Source organism: Saccopteryx bilineata, chromosome 5 (assembly GCF_036850765.1).
Source record: "Saccopteryx bilineata isolate mSacBil1 chromosome 5, mSacBil1_pri_phased_curated, whole genome shotgun sequence".
Lineage (NCBI taxonomy): Eukaryota > Metazoa > Chordata > Mammalia > Chiroptera > Emballonuridae > Saccopteryx > Saccopteryx bilineata.
This window is the reverse complement of record NC_089494.1, coordinates 264,810,775-264,834,805: the sequence shown is the minus strand read 5'-3', so window position 1 is coordinate 264,834,805 and position 24,031 is coordinate 264,810,775. Positions and strand designations below refer to the sequence as shown.

Below are 24,031 nucleotides of genomic sequence, written 5' to 3'. Positions count from 1 at the left end.
AGAACTTATTGATGGTGTTAAGTGAGGACTTACTGTACTCCAGTTGAAATGCTGGGTTGGCCAGTCATAGACTCGTAAACTTGAAAATTGGACAGACAACAGAGTACATTTACTGCTGAAACAGTATTTGCTAGCTTAGTAAGCTGAGTCCCAAATTGACTTAGTGTCCCCTCTTGCCCCTTTGAAATCCTGGCAGCATTTATCACTTTTCAGTAGTGACATGAGTTAAAAATCCTCCTGTGAATCTGATGCTTCTTCCCACCTGGTCTGCACGTTTTCTGAGCCAGTCTGAGTGCACCCAGCTGCTGTGCTCCACTTCTCTGCGCATTAGCCTGCCCCCCCCCCCGTCTGAGCTTCTGGGCGTCCCTTTTCTGTGGTGGCACCTGCACCCACTCTTCCTCCCGTGACTGGCCTGCCAGACCGGGCCAGTGGTGGGGATCTCCTCCTGGCTCTGCGCTTTCTCCCGCTTTGCTGTTCTGTGCCGTGGCCCCTGTGTCTGGCTCTAGAGCAGTTGTGTTCCGCTGGGGTGCAGTGGGATGGGCCTTGGCCTCGCCTGAGCCTTTGTTGGTGCTCGTCCTCCAGTGCAGGGTCTCCCTCTCTGCCCACTAATTGCTGTCCTCGCTAAGAGGAGGTCAGTCTTTAAATTAAAAAAAATAAAAAGCCTGGTCTGTGGTGGTGCAGTGGATAAAGCGTCAACCTGGAACGCTGAGGTCACCAGTTCAAAAACTTGGGCTTGCCTGGCCAAGGCACATATGGGAGTTGATGCTTCCTGCTCCTTCTCCCTTCTCTCTCTCTCTCTCTCTCTCTTTCTCTCCTATCTAAAAAGTGAATGAATAAAATCTTTTAAAAAAAAATAAGAGGAGGTCCTGCGCTGTCCCTGTCACCATCCTTGGCCGGGCTGTTGCCTTCCTTCTGGGTTCCCTTGGTGTCTGTCCCTACCTCAGCCAGAGCACTTAGACTGGGTTGTAACCCCTGGTCTGTTGGAATGGTGTCTTCTAAACCGTGCTGTGTGGCTTCCTCGGCATGTTGGACATGCTCAGAACACGGGGCTGTGGGATCCAGGCTCCTCAGTGGGAGCTTCTGAAGTTCTTTCCTTTTCTCCTGTTTCTTCTGAAATCTGTTGTCTACTTTGTCTTCTGATTTGGAAGAAAGAATATGTCCTTTTTTCCAGGGTTAATTCTATACTCCGGGGGTTCTTAACTGATATATTTGACTGAGTCTGCTAACCCATGGAAACTCACTGCAAAATTTATGTGTGAGTGCATTATCTCAAGGTCTCTTCAAAACCTCCCTGTCTTTTCTCTCTGGGTCTCTAATAGTCCCTCGTCTACTGGGTTATTTTCCTTAGCCTTCAGATTTTTGAGTTCCCCATTGTCCCTTCCATCTCGGTCCTTCTCACTTTTTTTTTTTTTTTTGTACTTTTTCCAAAGTGAGAAGTGGGGAGGCAGAGACAGACTCCCACATGCACTTAACTGAGATCCACCCGGCATGCCTACCAGGGAGCGATGCTCTGCCCATCTGGGGCATTATTGCTCCATTGTGACCGGAGCCATTCTAGTGCCTGAGGTGGAGGCCACAGAGCCATCCTCAGTGCCCGGGCCAACTTTGCTCCAATGGAGCCTTGGCTGTGGGAGGGGAAGAGAGAGACAGAGAAGAAGGAGAGGGGGAGGGGTGGAGAGGCAGATGGGTGCTTCTCCTGTGTGCCCTGGCTGGGAATTGAACCTGGGACATCCACATTCTGGGCCAATGCTGTACTGCTGAGCCAGCTGGCCAGGGCCTCAGTCCTTCTCTTGACCTTGCTTAACCACTAAGTTACCTTTATCTCTTTTTCCTACCCGTTGCCACCAAGTGGCTTGAAACAGTGCTTAATAGGACTGGTTAGTACTGGCTGCCTCTACTTCCCCCCTCAGTCCCTGTCCTACTCCCTCAGCCAGCTTTCACCTACCCTGCGAGAAGTCATGTAGCGATCACTCCTGACCAAGTCCTGTAGTTGCTCCCTGGGCCGGTCTCCTTTGAGCCGGGTGCATACAGTATATCCACCTTTCTGGCACTGTCTTGCCTTCCTTTCTGTGGTACTGTCCTGGCTCTCCTTCTGACTCTTGCTTTGCTTACCCTCTCTGCTTGGTGAGCTCTCCTAGTCCTACCCGTAAACACCCCCTTGGTGCAGTTCTTCCTCTCCAGTTCAGGCTGCCTCTTGATACACTGAGCCTGTGTTGGTGGAGATTGCCGATGATAGTTTGAAACTGCAGTGGTTGATCAGTAAACCCTAATATTGTGGATGTATTCATTAGAACGACAGCTGAGGCCTCGTTTCAGGTAACTTAGCCTGTCCATGGTCAGACTGAACTCCTTTCTATAGTACAAAACAGTGCGTAGGTATTAACTGGTTTGTTTGCTAGTTAATTTATCAAAAGAAGCTTTTGTCTAGAGATGTCAGGCCAGCTATATGTGGTTGTGCACTGGATACAGTTTCCTCACCTATCAGTTAAGATTATGTTAGGTGACCTTGAAGGTCTTTTCCAGCTTTTTGATTCTGTGATTATCACTTCTTTGGTCACACACCTGAGGAGACTACACATCGCCTCTGTGGGAGTCTCTGAAGTATGCAGTCCCTTAGAACAGTGGTCCCCAACCTTTTTTGGGCCACGGACCGGTTTAATGTCAGAAAATATTTTCAGGGACCGGCCTTTAGGGTGGGACGGATAAATGTATCATGTGACCGAGACAAGCATCAAGAGCGAATCTTAGATGGATGTAACAGAGGGAATCTGGTCATTTTTAAAAAATAAAACATCGTTCAGACTTAAATATAAATAAAATGGAAATAATGTAAGGTATTTATTCTTTCTCTGCGGATTGGTACCGGGGGTGGGGACCATTGCCTTAGAAGCACACTGGGACTGGAGGAGACGCTCCCTGATGCTGTAGAAAGGGCATGCTAGTCCTTACATTTCAGAGAGGACGTCGCACTTCACAGGCGTTCAGTGCAGGGATCCAGACGAGCACTGTCACGTGACCTGGATTCCAGAGTCCTGAGTGTTGCGTGATCCCTGAGGCAGGAGAGGAGCTGTGTTCATGTTGGTGTCTGAGGCCATGGCAGTTCAGCAGCACTCAGTAAGTACAGTAAGAGTGAATTCTGCTACCTACTTAAAAAAAAAAACTCATTTTAGAGAAAAAGAGAGAGAAGGGGGGAGGAACAGGAAGCATCAACTCCTGGATGTGCCTTAACCAGTCAAGCCCAGGGTTTTGAACCAGCGACCTCAGCATTCCAGGTCGACACTTTTTTTTTTTTTTTTTTTTACAGAGACAGAGTCAGAGAGAGGGATAGATAGGGATAGACAGACAGGAACGGAGAGAGATGAGAAGCATCAATCATTAGTTTTTCGTTGCAACACCTTAGTTGTTCATTGATTGCTTTCTCATATGTGCCTTGACCGCGGGCCTTCAGCAGAGTGAATAACCCCTTGCTCGAGCCAGCGACCTTGGGTCCAAGCTGGTGAGCCCTTGCTCAAGCTGGTGACCTCGGGGTCTTGAACCTGGTCCTCCGCATCCCAGTCCGATGCTCTATCCACTGTGCCACTGCCTGGTCAGGCCAGGTCGACACTTGATCCACTGCGCCACCCCAGGTCAGGCCCTGCTGCCTACTTTTAATTAAACTGGCCGTCACAAAATAATCAGGCAGTCTTTAAAGAAACCCTGGATTGAAGATAACGTTGATGATGAAAGCATGCGAAACGCGGAAAGTGATGGGAGGGCCACCACGCTGCTTTCTGCAGAGGCTCTCAGTAGCTGTGGGATAAACGTAAGAAGATGCTAGGCAGGACTGAGAATCGATTCTCAAAGATTACCTGAAATGTGGCATTTTACCCATGTCCAAAGTGGTTATCTTGCCTTGAGATGCGAGAGAGAGAAAGTATTTCGCCTTTACAGACTATCTAAGACCAGGCGTCCAGAACGGAAACAGCATCTTTGTGTTTTGCAGCATGGTTTAAAGTCACGCATTGCTCAGTCTAGTGCGTTATAAAATTTCACAAAGCTTTAAGGGCGAACTCCTGAGGTTTCTAACTTACATTTCTGTAAGTTCAGTGGCAGAAACAACTTCAGCTGGTTTGCACAGGCATTTGATAAGAGGGGTTAGAAGCATAAACATTTTGGAAAGGGCTGGTGGAACAGCCTCTGTAGGCTGAGATTCCGAGAATGGCTTCTAGGGTAGAAGTACAGCGCTCCCCCTGGTGGAGCTGGTCTAAGCCAATTTGCGATACTTTCCACACCTGCCTAATCCTGAAAGAGAAAGTAGCCACATGCCACAGGTAAGAGCTCCCTGGGGTGATGGAGGTGGAGAAGCAGGAGAATGAAAGAGTTCACAGGGAAACAAGGTGACAACAAAATAAATACATAACTGTCAGCAAGTACTTTCAGAATATCCATAGAAATATCAGAGGATAGGGAAATAAATTCTTAGAATAAATCATATGCTGTGTAGGTTTGCTCTGGGATTATGGAAACAGGTATTTCTAAAAACTTTTGCTTTTTTCTAGATTCAGATTGAGTAGTTTAATTTTTTGTGAATGACTGAATATTAGAGCATTGTATGTTCTATTTTTGTATTTTATTTATTTATCTATTTATTTATGACAGACAGAGGGACAGATAGGGACAGACAGACAGGAGGGGAGAGATGAGAAGCATCAAGTCTTCATTGTGGTGACTTAGTTGTTCATTGATTGCTTTCTCATATATGCCTTGGGGGGGGGCTACCACAGAGCAAGTGACCTTGGGCTCAAGCCAGCGACCTTGTGCTTCAAGTCAGCTACCATAGGGTCATGTCTATGGTCCCACGCTCAAGCCAGCGAGCCCGCGCTCAAGCCAGCGACCTTGGAGTTTCAAACCTGGGTCCTCTGTGTTCCAGTCCGATGCTGTATCCATTGCGCCACTGCCTGGTCAGGCAGAGCACTGTATGTTCTAAAATGATTTGTTTGGTAAACAGTTTTGTGGAAAAACTAGATAGAAGCTGTGATGGAGCAGCCATTAAAATGTTTTTTCTCAGGTAGCTAGTTTTGCAGAAAGAACAACATATATGAAATTTATTCAGCACGCGATACAGATTTCTCAATGATGAGTTGAAGCCAGAAGCACAGGCGGGCTCAGCCTGAGAGAGTGATGGAGCGTAACTAGGAAAGTAGGAGCTCTGCTGCTTATCTTGTGGCAAAATTAACAGGGCTCCTATTCTGAATGGAGTGTTTTCCTTTTACTTAAAGGCAAGTGGTCTAAATTTGCTGACCTTTTCTATAATAAGTGGCTGTCAGTAGAAAGCTACCTAGCCAGTTCAGTATTTTTAAGAAAATAAACACTTACCCTGCACCCTTAAGGTAAAGATGACATTTTAACTGAGCATAAAATTACTTTTTGAAAGAAACTCTTGCATAGAGAGTAGAGAGCATTTTGAAAATGGATGTTTAGAGTTGTCTTTGTAAGTTTTCTTTGTACTGAGAATAATGTAAACACTCATCTTCCTGCACATTTAAACTTGGAAATGAAAATTTTAGTCTGCTTTAAAGCTTTTTATAACATTTAGCTTTGAACTTATTTATTAAAAATACAGAAATATAACTTCTGATTACTGTGTAAGAACAAGCAAGTCTGATGAGAAAGATGAAAACTGACAAGTTGAATTTCAGCAAAAATTCTTTTTTTTTTTTTGTATTTTTCTGAAGCTGGAAATGAGGAGAGACAGTCAGACAGACTCCCGCATGCGCCCGACCGGGATCCACCCGGCACGCCCACCAGCGGGCGACGCTCTGCCCACCAGGGGGCGATGCTCTGCCCCTCTGGGGCATCGCTCTGTCGCGACCAGAGCCACTCTAGTGCCTGGGGCAGAGGCCAAGGAGCCATCCCCAGCGCCCGGGCCATCTTTGCTCCAATGGAGCCTTGGCTGTGGGAGGGGAAGAGAGACACAGAGAGGAAGAAGAGAGGGAGGGGTGGAGAAGCAGATGGGCGCTTCTCCTGTGTGCCCTGGCTGGGAATCGAACCCGGGACTTCTGCACGCCAGGCTGACGCTCTACCACTGAGCCAATTGGCCAGGGCTGCAAAAATTCTTAACTGATGGCTGGGATTGAAACCGATCAGCATGATTTAGTAAGTGCAGAAGCCATCTATTTCTTCTAGTTAGCTCTGTGTCTTTAAAGGAGAGACAAACCATTTGATTTTTTTGTTTGTTTGTTTTTTAGTGAAAGAAGGGGAGGCAGAGACAGACATGAGTCCTGACTGGGATCCACCCCGCAGACCCACTAGGGGGGCGATGCTCTGCCCATCTGGGGCCCTTGCTCCCTTGTAACCGGATCCATTTTTTTTGGCTTCTTGACTTGGAAGCCATGGAGCCATCCCCAGTGCCTGGGGCCAACTCATTTGAATAGAGCCTTGGCTGCGGGAAGGGAGGAAAAGAGAGAGAGAGAGAGAGAGAGAAGTGAGAGAGAAGTGAGAGGGGAGGGGTGGAGAAGCAGATGGGTGCTTCTCCTGTGTGCCTTGACTGGGAATCGAACCTGGGACATCCACACACATCAGGCCGATGCTCTACCACTGAGCAAACTGGCCAGGACCCTGTCTGGTTTTAATCCAAAGCCTCACCAGGATTAAAAAAAGTTTTTTAGTTGATTTGAGGGAGAGAGAGACATCAGTTTTTTGTTCCCCTTATTTATGCATTCATATACTGATTCTTGAACATGCCCTGACCTGGGATAGAACCCACAACTTTGGCGTATTGGGATGATGCTCAATAGAAAAGTGTATTCAGTCACACTGGTCTCCTTAAATTTATTTCTCATGATTATTTGTGATATAAAATGTTTTTGATATTGTTAATAGGAAAACAAGCAAAAATACAATTTCATTTTTATCTTACTATGTTTTTGTATTTTGCATATTTTTAATTGTATGTTAATTACATTCATCAACTGTGTCTGAGCCACCTCTGTTTTACAGGCAGGAGAGGCTGGATGCCTCAAAGCCACACCCTTGTGCCAATCTTGATGCACAGCCTATTATGTGGGTGCCAGGCAGCTGCACCCAGGTCTTCCTGATGTGCTGGTGACCAAGCATGACCTCTCTTCAGTGGGGTCCCTTCCTCCTTTCTCCCCTTGTCCTGTGCTTCCTCACTTCTCACATTCGGGTCTGGGCTCCCCACCTTTGCTCCCTCCTCTTATCCCCTCCACACATCTTCCCCCTGGGGCTGCCTCCTGAGAGCCCTCCTGTGCTGGAGGCTGCCTTGCTGCTGCTCCATCCCGCTTATTGCTCCCTCTCTGGTGCAGCAGTCACCTCTGACCATATTGTACACGTGTGTGGTTGACGACACCTTGCATGTGTGTGGTCACCAGCATTCATTGTCTTTTGCTAGATTGTTTTTTTGAATGCAGACAGATTTTTAAGGTATAGTACCTTGTTCAAAGTCAGTAAGTTTTTATTGGCTGAATCAAATGGGATGTAGAATTAAGAGGTTTTTTTTTTAAACATTGTATAACAGTTTTTTTCTGTGTCCCTCCCAGAATAGAGGCACAGGGAGGCCAGGAAATCTCTTGTTCACCAATCTCTGCCTGGTGCCCACATGGTCTCAGGGCTGGGGCAAGGGCTGCTTTAGCACTGCTCCCTCTACACCCACAGCTTTCCTGAGGTTCCTCGGATTTCTCAGCCTGGATGGATGGACAGGTGACCACCTCAGTAGCCTAGTGAATAGGGTCAAACCTCCTCTTTGTTCTGTGTTCCCATCTCCTCTTATAATGGTACCACTTGGCCCCTAGTAGGGGCATCCCAGGGATTTATGTCAGAGGCCCGGCGTGTGCTGCCAACAGAAGCCTCCTGGGCCTGGAGGTGCCCACAGGATCAGTTGCAGGGTAACAGGAAGCTGCTCCTCTCTGGAACCCTCCACCCCATGTGCCCAAGTCCTCAGGTCCCCACGGTGCTACAAAGCTTTCTTGGGCTGCCAAGGTTGTGGGCTGAGGGTCCTGAGCAGCCCAGGAGAGCCTCGAGTGCTTCAGGAAGCTGCCACCTCAGCCTTCAGGGTGCCCCACAGTCCAGCCCCTCACGAGGCGGCAGAGGAGGAGGTGGTGCTGCAGCCGACTGAGGCTCATTTATCGATAGCAGGTAGAGGTCAGGTTGTGGGGGTGTGGGGCTGGAGGCTTAGTGTGGGAGTCTGGGGGACCCAGTATTGGTGTAGGGCCCCTGGAGGGTGGCAGAGGGATAGGTGGGTGGTCAGGGCATGACAGTCCCCAGCAGCAGCTACAGTGCCCCAGTCACCAGAGCCAGTGATGGGCCTGTGGACAGCCCAGGGTACATGGCAGTGGGGGGCCCAGCGGGGGCCTCAGGCCATGTGTGGTGTAGGGCTCCCGGTAGGTGGTGATGGCCATGGTCTGCTCCTGCACACCGTGCACCAGGTGCGCCTGTGGCTGCACATGAGCACTGCCACGTCCTCGTCACCATGGGTCTCTGAGATGGGTGTGGCTGACTGCTATTGGTACTTGGGGTCCCTGCTCTGGCTGTCGCTGGTGTTGGACCTGGAGCCCCTGCTGATTGTAAAGTGCAGCCCATTGCCATAAGGGTGGAGGTATAGGCCTTGCTATCTGAGGCCTTCTTTGGAGCTAATTGAAAACAGAGCTGCCACACAGTAGGCAGCCACCAAAAGTGAAGATGTGAGAGTGGTCAACGGTGACAAGGTTAGTGTGTCCTTGTTTGTGAGCTGGCCAGCCCTGTCAGTGGCGGCATCAAAACTGACAGTCTTGGTCAGTGCCAGGTAAGCTCTGCGCTTATGATGACTGTTGTCACTGTAGCCCTTCCTCCACAAAGAGGTAGAAGCCTCGAGGGTTCCTCCCCAGCAGGTGCAGAGCCACCTCTGTTGACTCCGTTAGGCTTAGGTCCTGCTGGGGGTCTCGCTGGGCCTCAAATCTCATGTCCCCCAGCTCAAAGAGACCCATGAGATGTATTAGAGAGGGGTCTTGGGACACCTGAGTGAGTGCTGTTGGGTTCCATACATACTGACAGTCAGCCTGGTGCTTGGCTGCCACTCCTGACCCAGGTTCCGCCTGTCCACCCTGACTCGACTCTCTGGCATCACCAGGGTGCTCAGGGTCTGGGGTCCCCTTGGGAAACATGTGCTGTGGCCTCTCCCTGGGATCATGTCAGTGTCTGTGTTGGAGATAAACTGCATGGCAATGTCTTGGCAGCCCTTTTTTTTTTTTTTTTTTTTTTTCATTTTTCTGAAGCTGGAAACAGGGAGAGACAGTCAGACAGACTCCCGCATGCGCCCGACCGGGATCCACCCGGCACGCCCACCAGGGGCGGTGCTCTGCCCCCCAGGGGGTGATGCTCTGCCCATCCTGGGCGTCGCCATATTGCGACCAGAGCCACTCTAGCGCCTGAGGCAGAGGCCACAGAGCCATGCCCAGCGCCCGGGCCATCTTTGCTCCAATGGAGCCTTGGCTGCGGGAGGGGAAGAGAGAGACAGAGAGGAAAGCGCGGCGGAGGGGTGGAGAAGCAAATGAGCGCTTCTCCTATATGCCCTGGCCGGGAATCGAACCCGGGTCCTCCGCACGCTAGGCCGACGCTCTACCGCTGAGCCAACCGGCCAGGGCTTGGCAGCCCTCTTTTTGGCACCTGGGCAGGCACGTCGCCATCTGAGGACCAGCTTTGGTTCACTGTGTGCACGTAGGTGCCGGCTGACCGGCCCACTGACTTCCCTGCTTTCTTGCCCGTTCATCATGGAGTGACCTCACTGCCATGCCTTGTGTTGCACTGGTTAAATCGGGCTGCTGCCCTCACACCAGTGCTCTGGTAGTTGCTCTTGACCCCACGCAGGTAGGCTGTGCCCGTGCCTGTGCCATCTGCCCCATGTCTGTCTCCATTGTGTGTGTTGGCCGCAGCAATGTATGGGAATGGGTCCATGGCTAGGGTGCCTTAGGTTCCAGCTTGCCATTCATCTGCCCCTTTAGGATCTGAGCTGCTACCACCATGGACACCTCTAGCCTGTGCCCCAAGATCCTGAGGTTGTTGATAGCCGTCTAGGTGGACTGCAGCTTCTTGGCAGCGTCCAGGGCCTGGGTGCCTCCTCCTCTGGGATGATGCTGAGGGAGCGCCATCGCCTCTCGTCCAGCAGCAGCCACACCCAGGATCCCTGCCTGTAGGCGGGATGGTGGGAGCTGAGAGGAGGGCGGAGCTGGGACCCTGGTGAGGCTGCAGCTTGGGCAAGGCTGCAACAACACCAGAGTACCCATGAATTTTTTTAGCTTGTCTGAAAGTTTCAATATCACACTTTATTTTTAAATGGAGAAGGGGAGAAGATAGTGAGACAGACTCCTGCATGCACCCCAACCAGGATCCACCTGGCAACCCCTGTCTGGGGCCAATGCTCGAATCAACTGAGCTATTTTTAGCACCTGAAGCTGATACAATTGGGCTATCCTCAGTGCCTGGGCCAGCACTCGAACCAGTTGAGCCACTAGCTGTGGGAGGGGAGGGAAAAAAAGGTGAGAGAATGGGGTAGAGAAGCAGATGGCCACCTCTCTTGTGTGCCCTGACCAGGGATCGAACCCAGGACGTCCTATATGCTGGGCCGACACTCTGTCCACTGAATCAACCTGCCAGGGCCTCAGTTCACATTTGAAGTGTAAAATTGTCTACCTTGTGAATTTAGACAGAGTCTAGATGTTCAAACATGCTAAACTAAAAGTTGTATTAAACATTCTAGGCAGGGGTTCCCACAGTAAGATATGTGTTATTACCAGGTAGAGCAGCCACAATGGAAAACGAGAAAAAGAAAGACATTACTGTGAAAGGGGAAGGGCGATTATTTGGAATTAGAATTTAGAGCTTAAGAGGTAATTGCCTGAACTATTCCAGTGTACCAAGTCAATTCCAGATTTGCGTAATTCTGATTAAGCACAGTATAGAAGGGTCTTGTTAAGATCACTTTCTTAAAAAGAATAAAAGAATCGCTTCCCATTCCTGTGGCACAGAAACTCATGATTGGGTAGGATTAAGTCTTTAGGTCATTTCAGAAGCTAAACACAAGTTGTTTCAATATTGTCTTAGTAATGCATTGAAGCACGCCTGGGTTTACTCATCCAAACCTTGCAAAGAGCCAGCTGATTATAAACCTTGGGTAGGCTTGGGAAACTGTAATGGATTTTGTAAAAACTGGATTAGCACTAATTCAGAAACAGTCCAAAAGTAACTATTCAGTCATTCGTACTTAAACATAATTGTGCAGGTGTGAACTTAGTGTTATTTGTCAGTTTTTATGCTGAGAATTCTAGTGTTGAACATCCTGAATTATTCTTGGAGAGCTGAGGGGAAGATTCAGTCTGGACACCCCTGAGATCTGGCTTCACTAAATTTCTCGTTCATTCATCCTATAGTGAGAGCATCTGTTGTGTGTCCAAATGGTTCTTTTTTTTTTTTTTTTTTTTTTTTTGTGGCAGAGACCGAGAGAGTCAGAGAGAGGGACAGGTAGGGACAGACAGACAGGAAGGGAGAGAGATGAGAAACATCAGTTCTTTGTTGAGGCCCCTTAGTTGTTCATTGATTGATTTCTCACATGTGCCTTGGCTGGGGGACTACAACAGACCTTGCTCAAGCTAGCGACCTTTGGGCTCAAGCTGGCGAGCCTTGCTCAAACCTGATGAGCCTGTGCTCAAGCTGGTGACCTCGGTGTCTCTAACCTGGGTCCTCCACATCTCAGTCTGATGCTCTATCCACTGCGCCACCACCTCCTCAGACCAAATGGTTCTTGACACTGAGGATACATCAGTGAATAAAACAGGAAGAGACGGAAGTTAGGTGGGATGGGAGGGTAAGCAATGAAGTTGGGTAATGGACATGGTGCCACCGTGTTAGTAGGAGGCAGGGAAGACCTTCTTGAGAAAGGGACTGTGAGCAGAGACCAGAGGCAGTGAGGGAGCAAAGTAGACAGTTGGCTAAGAATGTTCTAGACTCAGGAGATAGCAGGTGCCAAGGCCCATGACTCTCAGTTTTTATTTTAGCATATTCCAGTAAAGTAAAATAGGGGACCCAAATAAACTACTCACAAAAATGAGGGGATATTTTATTGCTTCATATTCATGTTGAAATATACCCTCATTTTTAAAAATTTTTTTATTAATTTTAATGGGGTGACATCAATAAATCAGGGTATATATATTCAAAGAAAACATGTCCAGGTTATCTTGTCATTCAATTATGTTGCATACCCATCACCCAAAGTCAAATTGTCCTCCGTCACCTTCTATATAGTTTTCTTTGTGCCCCTCCCCCTCCCCCTCCCCCTCTCCCTACTTCCCCCCCCCCACTCTTGTCCATGTCTCTTAGTCTCGTTTTTATGTCCCACCAATGTGTGGAATCCTGCAGTTGTTTTTTTCTGATTTACTTATTTCACTCTGTATAATGTTATCAAGATCCCACCATTTTGTTGTAAGTGATCCAATGTCATCATTTCTTATGGCTGAATAGTATACCATGGTGTATATGTGCCACATCTTCTTTATCCAGTCTTCTATTTTTTTTTACAGTGATTAAAGCTTTTAAGCAAACTCTTGGCCAATACAGCAAGAATCCATAAAAGAGTAGTGTCCTTATCCCTCATTTTTGTGAGTAGTATATTACCTGCAGTATTACCGAGAATCTGTTCAGTCATAACATTCTGGATGGCCCTGGGATTCGTGTGTCATCCTCAAAACGTTAGGACTGGCAGTGCTCTGGAAGATGGAGCCATGCTCCCAGGGTGTGATGCTGGATAGTTCACAAACATCGGAGGTTTCTCCACCTGAGAGTTAAGAAACAAACTTTATTTTTAATGTTTGTTGTATCGATTTGAGAGACAAGAGAAAGGGAGACAGGAACATTAGTCTGGTCCTGGATGTGCCCTGACCAGGGGTTGAACCAGCAACTTTTGTGTTTTGGGATGATGCTCTAACCAACTGAGCTACCCAGCCAGGGCTAAGTAACAGAAACTTAAAATGTGGTTTCTAATTTGTTGACTGTCTTCTGAAATTGTGACCAAAGTAGGTAGCCCAGCAGTTCTGGGTGGCCAGGCAGTGGCGAATGTGCAGGCCTGGTCACTGTCTGCAAAGTCTGGGGGCCAGTGACTCTGCACCCCTCAGACGAGGCACCTCCCCCTCGCTTCCATCGGTCGGGCTGCACTGGGCTCTCCCACGAGTGAGGGAGCAGCGTGCTGTGCACTGCGTGGGTTTGCTGGTTGGAGTTGTTCCAGCTCTGTCAGGTCAGAGTCATTCTGAGCTGCAGAAACAGCTCTGGGAGCCTCCTTCAAGAGCTTTGATGACATGTTCAGAAGACATCAGAATAAGCCAGATCTCTGGGTTTTCTCCATACATTTTACACTTTTCCTGAGTGTGCAGTGAACTGGTGGAGAAGAGGCTTGCTCGCCTCATTTCTGCTTTTGTGTGTGACACCGCAGTGAAGGGTCCTCCAGCCTGCCTTCCTGACTGGAGTAAATAAAACTTCTCCCCTTCATGGCTGAGGCTGCATGGTGACTGAGGAGACAGTAGTGTAGATGTAGGGCTGTGTGCAGGTAGAAGGATGTGTGTGGATGACCTCGTGTGAAGGACGTGGGGAGCTTCCTGGCTGGGGGTGTCCAGGCTCATGTTCAGCCCTCACTTCTGGGCTGGGAGCTTTATTGCTCCCCAGGATAGGGGTCTTTGGGTTTTTTTTGGGGGGGGGTTAGATTTTATTTATTGATTTTACAGAAAGAGGAGGTGTGAGGGAGTGAGAGGTATTGACTCATAGTTGCTTCACTTTAGTTGTTCATGGATTACTTGTATGTCCCTTAACCAGACAAGCCCAGGGTTTCTAACCAGTGACCTCAGTTCCAGGTCGACGCTTTATCCACTGCGCCACTACAGACCAGGCTAGGGGGTCTTTGTTTCATTCACCACTGTGTCCCCAGTGTCTGGACCAGGTTCCCAGGAAATACTGGACAGATGGATGGCTGGACGGACAGATGCATGGTTGCTGAACTGGATGTTCTCAGGTCAGTTCTGGCTCTGAGGACTTCCGGCTTAGGGGCTTGTGTCACTGGGAACCCAGCATCTCCTTCACTGAGTAAGAAGGTGGCCTAGAAAGGTATGAAGGCCATGGCCGTTCTGTTGGTAGTGAGGGCTGTTTTCCAGGACTAGGGACAAGAGATGGCTTTACTGAGGGTTAAGTCGGCGTGATGTTTGAGACTGTCATCATCGAGAGTTCTTGAATCTGTCGGGACAGAGAAGAGCTGTGATTCCCAGGTGCTCCGTGGTTTGAGGAGCAGTCTGCAGCCCCCTGGAACCCCACCAGGCGATGGTGCCCGCTGAGCTGGGTTTGGTAGTCCTTGGAGCACTGTGAACATGACAGGTGTAAGCAGTCTTGATCACTGGTTTATGAAAGCAAGTAAGAAACCACGTTCAGGTCCTCCTTTGGTCCAAGTGCTGCTGTCATTTGGTTATTTCCTCAGTCCCGTGCTTAGGCACCTGACCCCTCAGGTCGCTCTGGGCTTTGGAGTGGAGCTGGGCTTTTTGATTGTGCTCTGTCCTGTCAGTGCACAGCTCTGGTCCAGATGATGGGCACAACACACCCAGTTAACAAGGGCAAGTGTGAGCCTCAGTACAGGAGGACGTGGAGGAGCTGTGGGCAGAGGGAGAGCTGGGCAGGCCAGGGTGGACCGAGTGGGCATTAGAGTGGCCCCTGGGGGGGATTGGAGACGTGTAGTTCTCCAAAGTTGCAGCCCAAGGAGCCCTGGGCCACCTCCCACCCCATTCCTACCAAGGTCGGGGCACTCCAGCTGGTCAGAGGTCTGGGGTGGGGTTCTGCTGCGTAGACCCTGTGAGTGTGCTGTGGCTTGGCCCCGTGGCAGAGCTTGCCTCCTCTGGAAGGCCATGCCTGGCCCAGGTGTGCCTCTTCCGACCCTCTCCTCAGGATTTACAGGATGGTTCTTCTAAGGTGCAGATGATTCGTCGTGGGCTTACAGATTTGGGTTAAAATCTTGGCCCCTGCTAGCTGATTTTGTGATATTAGGCCTATTCTCGTTGGTGTGTTTTAAAGGCTAATTTTAGTTTTCTGTTGGGCTGGTTGGTAATGTTTTGGAGGGGATCTAGGTTATAGTCTGACCTCTTCCTCCTACCTCTGAGGCTCCCATCTCACCCCTACCCTGTAGTTTAAGACCTGTCTGAAGAAGTGGACGTCGAATTTAGTTAACGGGAAAGGAACTAACTCAGCATCATTGCTGCCAAGCTGGAAGGGCGGCTGGGTGTTGGGGTGTGGCTGCTGGCAGGCTGCCGGTGTTTAGCTGGAAGTCCCCCTTGGAGTCGGCTTGAGCCAGTGCACACATGCTGACAATGTGGAGTGATACCTCTGCGTTTCACTGAAGGCAGAGCGTCTGGGGCTTTCTCAGCCTGAGACTCGGGACTGACCTCTAGTCGCAGGACAGGTTGGGGAGTTCTTGCAGACATCTGGGGGAAGGGTTAGAGGCACAGTTTTCTAACTCCTATGGAGATGCTCTTTATGGCATTGCTGTTTTTTTTAAGTATGAATTTCTAGAACAGTAGGTCCAATTTTATTCAACTTCCCTATTTGATGTTTCTCTCTCTAAATAAACATGCACATTGTAATTTTAGAACCACATATATTTTTAATGATCTTGGTTTTGTGGATTATGTTTTGAAAATAGAAAATGTTTTTCTATTCCAGACTCCTTTTAACTTTGGCGTGAATCACAGAACTGCACCCTACCCTGCCGGGGATTACTGTCTTCTGTGCAGGAGCGAGCGGAAGGACTCTTCCTTCCTCGAGAGTGGGATTAAGACTGCGAGCAAATTGGCCCTGTCCATGGCTCCCAAGGGCAACAGTGTGCTGCACCTGCCCCTGTGGGTGTGCCCGGACTGCCGCCGGACCGTGGAGAAGGAGGAGCGGCCTGGCAGCCTGGACCAGCCCACGGTGAGTGCCCTGCCCTGCGAGGCTCGTGCTCCTGGCTTCCGCAGCCTGTGGGCTCGGAGCCGCGGGCAGTGAGGTTAGAGGCACAGTTGGTCTGGATCTGCATTTGGGGAAGAATTCCCTCCTGTGCTCCACTTTCCACCTGTGGGCCTTCCTCCTGGCCACACCTGCAGGAGGCCGTAGAGGACCTGCCCTCCTCGCTCAGATAACTCGGTCAGCAAGCTTGGGGGCCCCAGGGTGTGCTTTTTAGGACTTCTTTGGTGAGGTAGTTTGCTGAAAACCTGGAAGGCTTTTTTTCATGAGTTTAGTTTTAGACAATTCGGTGTGCTGTTAACTCACCTGAAATTCTGTCTCAGATGCAATTTTCAAGCCCCGGTTTCCCCCTCTACCCACATTTCTTGCCTCAGCGAATGGAGGCTTTCCTGAGGCCCAGCCTTGCATGGGAAGGCCATCCCTCAATACGATTTTTGACCCTGCTATGGTTTAGTGGGCCCTGCCTCTGAATGGGCTTCCAGACCCGCCCCCTGAGTTCTGGCAGGAGCTGGCTTTCCCAGCCATGTGAGGCCACAGTGCAGGGCTCCTCTGTTCCTCTGACCTCTGCTCGGAAGCAGCTGTCTGTCTTACGGCCTGTTTTCTGAGCAGGGACTGCCTCCCGGGCTAGCCCCCTGGACAGCCGGGTGAGTGTTCTGCTGCGTGGTGTGAGTTGTACGGGCCTTTCTGTGCCTGGTCTGTCTCCATGCCGCCTGCCACCAAGCCGGGCACTTCTGTTTGGGGTTCCGTGAAGGTGGCACCCTAGCTCCCATGGCAGCTCTATGGTGGTACTTTAGTAGCTGACCTGCAGAATCGAGAGGGGTTCTCGCCCACCCTCCTCCCTCTTGCCTCTTTCTCTGCTCTGCTCCCCTCGCACCTCTTTCCGACTGCAGGCTGTCCCGGTTACCCAAGGGGGTTCTGTGGTTTGCGTTCAGGCCGAAGTTGTATGTAAGTAGGAGCAGGTAGTTAGTTACCTATTAAATGTAACTCAGACAGATGTGTGTCTTAACATAGTGTTTATTTACCTTCCTATGCATATGGATATTGAAACATTTTCAAACCTACAGAACCTGCTCCTTCGTCAGCTGGGGACGGCAGGTACCACTTATTCACTTTGTGTTTCTTCTTCGCGGGAACGTCCACACCATGAAGCACCTGTTTTTATGTAGTATTTCCTTACCAAGAACAGTGTGCCTGGCATATTTTGGGTTCTCAAATATTTGAATTAATGAGTTGAGTCCAAAATGAATGAACAAAGGAAAAAATAGACCATGAGTGACCCCTCGTCAGGGATTAGGAAGTGGGTAGGCACTCTTCAGTTTATCACCCTCAGCTCGTTTTTGCTTTTATTTCATTTTTGTCTCCTTTCTGTGTGCTCTTAAAGTGTTTGGTCTTTCTCGTGTTTTTTTGTTTTTTTTTGTTTGTTAGTTTTGTATTTTTCTGAAGCTGGAAACGGGGAGAGACAGTCAGACAGACTCCCGCATGCGCCCGACCGGGATCCACCGGCACGCCCACCAGGGGGCGATGCTCTGCCCCTCCTGGGCGTCGCTCTGCCACGACCAGAGCCACTCTAGCGCCTGGGGCAGCGGCCAAGGAGCCATCCCCAGCTCCCGGGCCATCTTTGCTCCAATGGAGCCTTGGCTGCGGGAGGGGAAGAGAGAGACAGAGAGGAAGGGGGGGGGTGGAGAAGCAAATGGGCGCTTCTCCTATGTGCCCTGGCCGGGAATCGAACCCGGGTCCCCCGCACGCCAGGCCGACGCTCTACCGCTGAGCCAACCGGCCAGGGCCGGTCTTTCTCGTGTTTTTAATGGAAGATGGTTTGGTGTCACTGATGCTAGTTTGTTCCCTGATCACTGTCAGTGGCAGTAAGTCTTCTCCCTGGCTAAGCATTTTTGTTTGTTTGTTTTTCTCTCTCTCTGATTCTTTTTTTTTTTTTTTTTAAGTAAAAGGAGGGGAAATAGACAACTTCCTGCATGTGCCCCAACCGGGATCCACCTGGCAACCCCTGCCTGGGGCCGATGCTCGAATCAGCCACGCTGTCCTCAGCACCTGGGGCTGATGCTTGAACCAGTCGAGCCATTGGCTGTGAGAGAGGTAGATAGAGAAAAGGGGAGACAGAGGAGAAGAGAAGCAGGTGGTCGCTTCTCCTGTGTGCCCTGCATATGGATCGAACCAAGGATGTCTGCACACCGGGCTGACGCACTCTCTACTGAGCCAGGGCCTCTTGGATTCTTAAATTTTGCTTCCTTTTCTTCCTATTTCCAGCCCTGCTCCTCTTGTAGCCTGACTGTGCTTTTGGGAAGGGGTTGCTGTTGCTCATCGTGGTTCGGGAGGCAGGTGGAAATGCCTACAGTTTCCCATAATTCGTCTTGCCATGCAGGGAGTCTCACTTCTGAACTCCCAGTTTGTCTTGGATAATGAATGGGTTATCAAATGAGGCTTTTTCTTGTCATCCAAAAAAAGAGAAGGGACCCTGGGGACCACAGAGGTGTCATGGTGGCCTATATTTGTCGACTTAGACCTGTTACTTTTGTGAAGTGGGCCCCTTTGTTCAAGCTATGTAGTTAAAATTGCTGGCCTTTAAAAAAAAGAGAGAGAGATAATTTACATGTGGTAAAATTCACCCTTTTATTTTATTTTTTTTTTCATTGATTTTTGTGTGGGTCAGAGAGAGAGACAGGAAGTGAGAGAGATGAGAAGCATCAATTCTTCATTGCGGCACCTTAGTTGTTCATTGATTGCTTTCTCATATGTGCCTTGACCGAGGGGCTACAGCGGACTGAGTGACCTCTTGCTCAAGCCAGCGACTTTGGGCTCAAGCCGGTGACCTTGGGCTCAAGCCAGTGACTTTGGGATCGTGTCGATCCTGCATTCAACCTTGAGTTGAGCTGGCAACCCGCACTCAAGCTGATGAGCCTGTACTCAAGTCTGTGACCTTGGGGTTTCAATCCTGGGACCTCAGCATTCTAGGCCAACACTCCATCCGCTGTGCTACTAGTCATCAGGCTAAAGATTATCCTTTTAAAGCACATATTTTCAGTGAGTTTTGGTAAATTTATACTGTTGTATAACCACCAGTACTGAACAAGCTTCCTTGTTCACTTTTGTGGGCAGCACCCCGACTCCATCCCCAGCCCTCTCCCCTTTAACCACTGTCCTGGCCTGGTTCTGTCCCAGGGTAGTTCTTTCTCCAGTGTCACAGATTCCCAGAACTGGGCAGAGAGCTCCGTGTTGCTGACAGACTGTGGAGCTGCATGTGGTCTGTTTCCTCAGACACTGCTGATGGACACAGGGCTGCTTCTGGATTTGGACTTCTGCTCTGGCCACGTGACCACGTCCCTAGAGAGTGCAGACCTTTCCTTCTCTCTTTCCAACCCCCGTGCCTTCCCTGCCCTGGCTCAGCCCAGCTGCTGACCTCCCCACTTCGGGGTGAAGCTCAGAGCTGATCCAGGCCCTTCTTCCACCCTTACCCCTGTGGCTGAGGGCGGCCCTTTTCTCTGGGGTCTTCAGGTGCCCATGCCCATCTCTTCCCATCCCTTCTGAAGCTCTGTTGCTTTGCCTGTGTCCTGGCTCATTGCCCATGAGAATGTAAATACTGTAGAGTTTCCCACCTTTTAAATTGCCCATCAGTGCCCTCACCCTCCCTTCCGGCTGTCTCTGTCTTCTCCTTCAAGCCAGGAGTGTCTCTGGGTAAATTTTAAACTCCTGGCTTAATTTTTTTAATGATTTAAACAAATTTTACTGATAGATTTTAGAGAGAGAGGAAGGGGCAGAGAGACAGAAACATGGATCTGTTGTTCACTTATTCATGCACTTGTGGTGGATTCCTGTGTGTGCTCTGACTGGACATCACGGCCACAGCCTTGGTGTATCAGGACAGTGCTCTGACTGACCAGCTGAGCTCCCTGGCTAGGGCCGATTGAACTTTTTAAATTTCCATATGTTTTCAGGTTAGTTTTGGTAAATTCTGTTCTTAGAAATTGTCAATTATTGGTATGCAGTTTTGTATAGACGGTCTCTCTCCGATTCCTACCTTATCTTTAGATGCAACTCTTTGAATTTCTCATATTTCTGCTTTGCCCCCCTTTTTAGAACCAGCCTTGCAAGAAGTCTGTCAGTTTTGTCTTTTTGAAGAAGAGCTTTATGATTTTTAAACTTTCTCTCCTCTCACGTTGTTTTGTGAGTCGCTGCTTTTGTGTCAGTGTGGCACGCATGTGCTGAGTGAGTGCCGTGGGGCATGTGGTCGGTGTCGAAAGGCACACAGGGAACGGCGAGCCACTGGCCTTCTTGCTGGCAGCTCCTCGCCGTCTGCCTGGTCTTCCCAGAGGTTGCTGTTGCCAGACTCTCGTCTGTGCCTCTGTCCTGTGAAGGTGGTGCTGGCGGACAGCAGTCAGTGCGTGAGCCATGTGCTTCTCCCAGTGTCTTGCTCTGGGGGAGGGTGTGCGTGCCAGAGAGGGCTGCTTGTCAGTGGGGCTGCTCTCTTGTTTCTGGGCCTCATCCAAGGGCTGCTTGCAGGTGTCTGGGAGCCTGAGCTTGAATGCCATCTGCTCAGGGCGCTGCGTTCCTGTGCTCATCTCACCTGGAGGCGGGTGGGAACCTGAGCCTTGCCCAGCCCCGCGTGCTTGGGAGAAGGGACCAGCCCGCGTGCTGATGCCAGGCAGCCGTGGGGGCCACTGGGCCTTTGTCTCTGGGTCCTGCTGACTGCAGCCACCAGGGTGCTTGTTCCCTCTTTCCCTGTGTTTCCTCTTCTGCCTGCCTAGGTGGCGTTCTTTCTTGCCCATCAGTTTTTACACTGTTAAGTACTGGAAAGCTCCAGCTGCTGCTCTAGATTAGAAATGTTAGTTGTATTGGCTCAATTTTAAGTATTATCCAGTTTTCAATATTTCTGTTTTCAACCATGAGTTGTCTAGAATTACTTTTAAATTTCTAAACATATATCTCTTGGATTACCTATAATTGTATTGACTTTAATGCTGTTATTGTTGGAGATCATGGTCTGTGGTCAGTTATTGCAATATGTAGTTAAGTTTTTCTAAATGTTCTGTGTGTGCTTGGAAATGCCTTCTCAGGGTTTGGAGAGAGCGCTCTGTGTTCTCCCTCATTAGGTGTGTTCGTAAGTCCCTCTGTGTTCTCAGTCTTTGTGTACCTAGAGCTTCTGAGTAATGTCAGTCAGAATCTGCTATGCATGTCTGCTGGTTCTGTTTTCCACATAAATGTGTTTTGGGTTTTTATTTTAATTTTATTTTTTTAATTGATTTTAGAGAGAGGAAGGGAGTGAGCGAGAGAGACAGGAACATCACTCTGTTCCTGTAGGTGCCCTGACCGGAGATTGAACCGGCAACCTCTGTGCTTCAGGACGATGCTCTAACCAACCCTGCTATCCAGCCAGGGCTAAATGTTTTTGTTTTGCTTCACATGATTTTAAGGCTGTGCTGAGTGAATATAGGTTAAAATGATTAGCTCGGTACATTTTTAAAAAATATTTTATTTATTGATTTTAGAGAGAAAAGACAGAAAGAGAAGCAGAGTAGGGGGAGCTGGAAGCATCAACTCCCCACATAAGAAAAGTAGTTGTTGGCTTGACCTGTGGTGGCGCAGTGGGATAAAGCGTCGACCTGGAACACTGAGGTCGCCGGCCCGAAACCTTGGGCTTGCCTGGTCAAGGCACATATATGGGAGTTGATGCTTCCTGCTCCTCCCCCTTCTCTCTCTCACCCTTCTCTCTCTAAAAAATCAATAAATAAAATATTTTTTTAAAAAAGAAAAAAGAAAAGTAGTTGTTTGTCATCTGTGCCTTGACTAGGCAAGATCAGGGTTTCGAACCAGCAACCTCAGCTTTCCAGGTTGACACTTTATCCACTCTGCCACCACAGGTCAGATTGAATTGTTTTTTTGGTTTTTTTTTGGGGGGGGGAGTGTTTGGTTTGTTGTTTTTGTTTTGTTTTATTGTACTGAAACCATCTGATGTGACCCCTTTGTCCTAAAGGGCTGTTTGCTATTTGTGTAGCTATGCAAGCCCCCTCCCTCTCCTCTTCACACTCCTCGTTTTCAGTCTCTGGGTGTGACCTGTGTTAGGTGCTCTTGTGCAGTCCGCAGAGAAGCAGGTCTGACTTCGTAGTCTACCATTTTTTTTAAGGGAGAGTAGGGGAGAGATACAAAGACAGACTCCCGTATACTCTCTGACCAGATCTACCTAGCAGCGCTTATCTGGGTCTGATGCTCTGCCCATCTGGGGCTGCTCACAACTGAGCCATTTTAGCGCCTGAGGCAAAGGCTCCACAGAGCCCTCCTCAGCGCCCTAGCTGATGTGCTCAAATCAACCCGAGCTATGGCTGGGGGAGGGAGGGAGGGCGGGAGAGAGAGGGAGGAGAGAAGAGGGGGAGGGAGGGAGGGCGGAGAAGCAGATGGTCATCTCTCCTGTGTGCCCTGACTGGAAATTGAGCCCAGGACCTCCACACACTGGGCTGATGCTCTACCACTGAGCCAATAGGCCAGGGCTTGATCCACTTGTTAATAGTGAAATTGACTCTTGTTGCTGATTGCAGGTCTGTGCCCCAGGTCCAGCATTGTTCTCAGCCACATGCCCCTTCATGCCGTAGCAGACCTCTCCTCACAGAGCTCACATCCCCTTCTCTCGGCCAGTGGGAGCACCCGCATTCGTCCCACACAATGTCCTTGGGTTTCCTGCTGTTTTGAACTTCATACAAATATCAGTACAGGAGCATTATTTTGTGTCTTATTTATTTTATTCAACGTGATGTTTGAAATTCACAAGTGTTGCTTCTTTACTGTCACCACTGTGTACGGCTGACTTTTTTTTAAGCGAGAGAGAGAGAGAGAGAGACATAGACAGGAAGGGGGAGAGATAAAAGTATCAATCTTTGTTGCAGCACTTTAGTTGTTCATCAGTTGCTTTCTCGTATGTGCCTTCACCCAGGAGCTCCAGCCAAGCCAGTGACCCTTGCTCAAGCCAGGCAACTATGGGGTCATGCCTATGATCCCACGCTCAAGCTGGTGACCACGCACTGAAGCAAGTGACCTTGGGGATTTGAACCCGGGTCCTCAGCAACCCAGGCTGATGCTCTGTGCACTGCGCCACGGTCTGGTCAGGCTGACTAACTTTTTGCATGTGCCACACTGCAGTGGTTTCCAGGGCTTGCTGTCGTGAGTGATGCACGTGGAGCCCACGCTTGCATGTTATGTGTGTATATGTAGAGGAGACACTGAGTTGTTGGAACTTATAGTTAACTGACTACAGGTTTAATAGCATATTTTTCTTTTCTTTTTTTTAATTGTTTCATGATTTTTCCTTATCCTCTAGAGGTTCTTTTTTTTTTTTTTTTTGAGACAGAAAGAGAGTCAGAGAGAGGGATAGACAGGGACAGACAGACAGGAACGGAGAGATGAGAAGCATCAATCATTAGTTTTTCGTTGTGTGTTGCAACACCTTAGTTGTTCATTGATTGCTTTCTCATATGTGCCTTGACCACAGGTCTTCAGCAGACCGAGTAACCCCTTGCTGGAGCCAGTGACCTTGGGCTCAAGCTGGTGAGATTTGTTCAAACCAGATGAGCCCGTGCTCAAGCTGGCGACCTCGGGGTCTCGAACCTGGGTCTTCTGCATCCCAGTCCGATGCTCTATCCACTGTGCCACTACCTGGTCAGGCTAGAGGTTCTTTTTTTTTTTTTTAATATTGATTTTAATTTATTGTGTTTACATAAATTCTAGTGTTGCCCCGAATGCATCCCCCTACCCCCGTATTCCCCTCAACATCTCCCTTGCCCCCCTTCCCCATAGCGCTCTCCCCCTTCCCTTCAGGTTTATCCCCTCCTGTCATCCCCTTTCCCTCTGTCCTCTTTTCCTCCGGTCCCTTTGATCTCTCCTCTGTCTCAATTCCATTCATTGGATTCAATTCCATCACATTGTTCATTTGATTCCTCATATGAGTGAGGTCATGTGATATTTTTCTTTTTCTGCCTGGCTTATTTCACTTAACATAATAGTTTCCAGGTCCATCTGTGTTGTTGCAAAAGGTAAGATTTCC

The 24,031-nt window shown here is 49.3% G+C and overlaps 1 protein-coding gene and 1 pseudogene across 2 annotated transcripts in view; one reads left to right on the top strand and one right to left on the bottom strand.

Annotated features, from left to right (window-relative positions):
* FAM193A (family with sequence similarity 193 member A) overlaps positions 1 to 24,031 on the top strand; it is a 131,036-nt gene that overhangs the window by 21,413 nt on the left and 85,592 nt on the right. For both annotated transcript variants that reach the window (XM_066232663.1, XM_066232662.1), the window contains exon 2: positions 15,715 to 15,960. In XM_066232663.1, the coding sequence (XP_066088760.1) occupies positions 15,715 to 15,960 (246 nt within the window). The remainder of the gene's footprint in view (positions 1 to 15,714; positions 15,961 to 24,031) is intronic.
* LOC136338070 (intestinal-type alkaline phosphatase pseudogene) lies at positions 8,283 to 9,238 on the bottom strand (annotated as a pseudogene).